At 37.7% G+C, this 5,029-nt stretch overlaps 1 protein-coding gene across 1 annotated transcript; it reads right to left on the reverse strand.

The window, feature by feature from the left end:
- Nucleotides 1–3,103: 3,103 nt before the first annotated feature.
- Nucleotides 3,104–4,812, reverse strand: LOC129304884 (leucine-rich repeat extensin-like protein 2). Its single transcript, XM_054944720.1, has one exon. The coding sequence runs from the start codon at nucleotides 4,745–4,747 to the stop codon at nucleotides 3,320–3,322; it is 1,428 nt and encodes a 475-aa protein (XP_054800695.1). The 5' UTR covers nucleotides 4,748–4,812; the 3' UTR covers nucleotides 3,104–3,319.
- Nucleotides 4,813–5,029: the final 217 nt, after the last annotated feature.

The raw sequence follows: 5,029 nt of genomic DNA on the forward strand, positions 1-5,029 counted from the left end.
CTCACATTTATTTAATGAGTGTAGTCATGCTGAATCCATTTGACTCATGCTCATCATCCTCATTGGACTCAAAAGTATGTCTCCAATACCTTCTAAATTCTCTATATCATCAAATAAATCTATATTATCAGTTATATCTTGCACATACTCTAAATTAGCATCTGACATACCCTTCCCATTTTTATTTCTACTCTTTCCATATTTAATAACCTATCACCATGAATCATATTATCTATAATTGAGTCATAATCACCTCGCAATTGTTGCTGAGTCTCTTCCCATCCTATTTTTGCAAGGTTGGTCAATTCACTGTATCTAGCCATCTAGCCACAAGCTTAGCTTGCCTTACCTAGTTCATTATTTCCTCATGATTGCCCTCTTCCCACACCACTTTCTCCTCGCCCTTCTTACTCTAGAATTAGAAATGTAGGGAAAAATAAGAGGCTTCCATGGGATTCCACCATGCCCATTATAAAACAAGAACACTTTTCAAAAGAATCGATGATTACCTGTGATTTTATGTTGTCATTTTTGCAGTTCGTAACCTTAGCAGGAGATTCTTTAGTCATATGTGCCCCACTTCCTTCACTCTCTCGTGTCTTACCCACTTGTGCCTTCCCTTTCGCCTTCTTTGCCATGGTCTGACCAAGTCTTCATCTTGACTTCCAACCTTATCAGACCAGAAACCTTGACCTTTTGATTTTTAGATGTGACACTCGAAAATAATGAAGTGTCGAACCCTATACTCTTTATGCTACTGAAGGGAAATTGTGACTCAGCCAAAAAACACCAACAAGGATAATCTTAATTAGATTATTCACGCCGTGTTAGCTAAACCAATCAACCATTTGCTTACATGGTCAATGTCTAGCTCTTCAAATAGCTTCGGGATGGCTATACTTATTAAATAAATGTTAGGGGTACTTTTACACCATATATCACTTAATGATACTAAGTGTCTCTAAAGGAAAATTTTATGGTCATTTTTGCCTTTTAACCCTATATTTTAAGAACATTACTAGGATGATATTTTAGTACTTTATTTTTTTCTCATGTAATGCAAGGGATAAATAATAATCGGATGAAATTTTTCTAATTAAGGTTGTATTAATTTGAATAGAAATTTTAGATAAAAAGTTTTACAGTTTAAATTCAATTAATAAGAAAAGTGAAGAGATAAAAGTAAAAATAAAAACGTAAATAAAATGAAGAGACTTGAGTCTAAATGCAAACTTTACGTCTTATGCATATTATAAAAAATGAAATATCATAAGAAATAACATTACTCATGACTTATAAATAGTACAAATTATAAAAATTTAAATAATTAAATAAATATATATGGGTATTTTTTGGTAAAATATGGGTATTTTTTATTTGAGTGACTTTATTATAGGAAAAATTGCCAATAAGTCTCTCATTGAGACTGAAATTGTGCTAGAAGACTAAAGGACCAGGATACAAGCAGATAAGTCAAAGGTTTAAGTAAATAGGCTTGAGATTTTGTGGCTATTTGCTTGCACTTTAAATCTATTTGCTTGCATCCTCATCATTTGGTTATCTGATACAATTTTGATTCAAGGAGGGATTTACTAACATTTTTTCCTTTATTATATATATATTTACTATATAATTTTTAAGTGACCCTGTTAGTTATTATAGGTAATATAAAATCTGGACCTTTCTTTTGTCATTTTTTGTAAATAACAGGACACATGTGCGCAAGTGATTTTTTTAGCTGATCCTTGCATTTTTTGTTTCCATGTGAACCTTGTTATCACGCACTAAAGTGCTGCTTACAAGGTATTGACATGGACACAAACAAAATACATAACTTGCGGAAGCTGTTGTCCTTTCTCTCAATTTTCGCCTTTTTTTTTTTTTCAATTTTACAACTTCACAAGGTCATCTTAAAACTTTAATTATGATTTCAATGTTTTGAGTTGTGTTTGCCCCAATTATGGTTCTCATTCATGTATCCTCTAGTTTTGTTTGTAAATTTTTTTCATCATATTTTATTAAAATTAAAAAATTAAAATTTATTAACTTTATTTAAAAATTAAAAAATTCTATCTTTACTAGATGTTATTTTTTTGGTAAAAAATATACATGTTTTAATAACACATTTCCTTTCACTAATATTTAATAGAAGGTAAAGAAAAGAATTTATAATAAAAATTTAATGATATAACTTATAAATAAAATAAAATAAAAAATTCACTCTTCTTTATGAATAGAATTGAATGGAGTGGTAAGAAATAGTTTCTTTCCTTTTGGGGCATGAAAAATAAAGGACATATAATAAATCAAAAATTTAATAATTTCGATGGATTGTATTTAATTTGACATTTATCAAGATGTCAAAACAACAACCATTGACGCATATATTTGTAAAATCGTTGGATTATTAATTTGCTCATGCCATAGGCATTTAGTAAATGAGACTATGAGAGAGCCTCCAGAAGATTGCAGATATTTACTTAATTTGGAAATGTATTATAGGCACAATGCCCGTTTCCTTGGCTTTATTGGTCTCTCTTTTAATTAAGGCCTTTCCTTTGTTTTTTCTTCGTTAAAAGAAATTGTTGGATTAAAGTAGAGGCTATTACTGGCCAAAAGAAAAAATTTGAGGTTAATTATTATTTTCAAAGGCACATAGGTTATAGGTCAATCATGAAATAATATCTTGTGGGAATTTTCTTTTCAATCATTATTGTGCCTTTTCAATTTAATTTATTATTTTTAGGTTAGCCATCCAGATAAATGCAACTTCTCCGGTTCTCCTTCCATTCAAACAATTTTAATAATTTATATTTAATTAATAGCAATAAAAAATAGCATTCAATCCGATGTGGGGGCAAAAAGGTCAAGTCATGTCTAACCTCAATAATTTTTTTTAACAGCAAGAAGGGTAGAACGGCAAAATTAGCGCACAAAAAAAAAAAAACAAATAAAATAGAGTGATTCTGTCTCTTCCAGGCTCATGAGATTATATATATGTATGTATGTATGTATAATTGCATTATGTGTATGTATAAAATAGAGTGATTCTGTCTCTTCCAGGCTCAAGTAATCTCATGCTCATCTTAGTACAACCATTAAATTTCCCAAAGGTCAAAAGCTATGGCAATTTAAATTTAGAATTAGAGTAAATATGCCAATTTTTACAAACCAAATACAGGAGGAGGACACATCTCAACAACATAATAAAAATATAATAATTCTTCCATGTCCAACGTTGTATACAACAGTAAAACCAAGCAGTATACGCATTAGATAATTATCCCAAAGAAACATGAACTGTTGTTAACACTCCAAGTTAACCTTGGGAAACCTTGTTGACCACTTTATGATCTTGGACTCCGGCGGGTCTTATATCAGTACCAACCGTCGGAGCAACCCCTTGGTATGGCGGCGGCTGCTGCACCACTCCTCCCGGCGCAGTATAGTAAAACTGTCTCCCAGCTGAGCTATCGTACGCCACCTGCGCGTACGCTCCTGAGTTATCCGGTATCCCAGCTTGCCGTACCACGTTGAACCCTTCAGTATACGCGGCAGGTTTGACAGGCTGAGCCGGTGCCAAGGTCGCCGGAGCCGCTGATGAGAATGGCGCTCGGGGCGCCGCCGACGTGCTATAAACGGGCTGCTCACGGTAGGCATCAGAAACCATTCGCTGCACTGTGTAGTACCCTTGAGTGGCTGGTGCCCCCGGAGGACGCATTACCGGCGGCGCGTGGTAGAAAGTTCCAGGCTGTGGAACAACATAAACCGGCTGGTCTGCTCCCCCGGATCCATTTGATGCTGTCATCGGCGGAAAACCCTCGCTTGGAATTTGCTTTTCCGGCCAATAACCTCCGGCTGGAGGTGCCGTGGCCTGCAAATTCGACTGAGGAGCCTTGTCGGCAAACTTCTGGACATAATAATCTCCGGCTGCATACCCACCTGATGCATTATCCTCGCTCTTTCTCCTATACACAGCCTGATCATGCTCCCCAATTTGCATCCTCTGAAACTGCCTCTGAACTTCGATCGGGTTCACAGAAGGATCGGAACCGATGACCCGTTCAGGGCCAGCTCTTACTTGGTACTCTAGAGGTGGCACCACCGGTCCTGGAACAGGGTCATGAAACTTGACAGCCACAGGCGGTGGCTGCGGCGGAGGAACTCCTTTCTCCAGACCAAAGAGAAAATCGACGTTGCTGCCAGGAACAGGCGCTGGCTTAACCGAGTCGGGCGGATTCGGACCCGGACCCGTGTTGAGAGCCTCGACGAAGCGATCCTGATCGGACGCGAAACTCGATGCCTGGCTATTATTAGCAGGGAAGAGGAAGAGCCTCATGCGAGCGGGCTTAGCGGAAGCACGGTACAGCCGATCATACTCGTGCATCATGTGCTCCAGATCATCGTCGTTGGTGACAGAAATCAGCGCGTCAAGTTCCTCCCCCGGTAGCTGGTACTTAAAGGTGACATCGGCGCCGTCGCAGAGGGCGGAGAGCTTGGAAATCATGGCGGAGAACTTGATGTTGAGGTCAACGGCGAGGATCTTGGTCTCGCCGCCGACGTAGGAGAGCTGGTTGTCGTGGCTGCGAGGCTGGATCTTGCCGCCATAGCTGCACATGAATTTGGCTTTGTAATTGGGCGGCGGCTGCTGGTCGTCCCACGGCGGAGGGTTCTCGAATTCAACCTCTCTAGAGCGAGGAGACGAGTCGCCTGAGTCAGGATAGGAAGGGTACGTATAGTTCTCCATAGTTATCACTTATCTGTGCTGATTTGCTGGGTTGGGACCAAAATAGCGAGAAAAGGAAGGAGGCTGTTTCTATCGTTGAGTGATCAAGTTATAAGCTTGTCGTGGAAGAGGACACTGCGGGATATTTTTTTTTTTTTTTTAAAAAAAAAGCATATTCAAGGCATACCTTGCATTTTAGTAATTTTTTTTTTTTGTGCCAGCACATTTTACTATTCTATTTTGTGCTGTATGAAAGTATTATATATATAAATATGTTTTGTTTAGAATAATAAATATTGCATA

Source organism: Prosopis cineraria, unplaced genomic scaffold (assembly GCF_029017545.1).
Source record: "Prosopis cineraria cultivar Desert tree isolate PC_DT_omini unplaced genomic scaffold, ASM2901754v1 PC3, whole genome shotgun sequence".
In the NCBI taxonomy this organism is placed as follows: Eukaryota; Viridiplantae; Streptophyta; class Magnoliopsida; order Fabales; family Fabaceae; genus Prosopis; species Prosopis cineraria.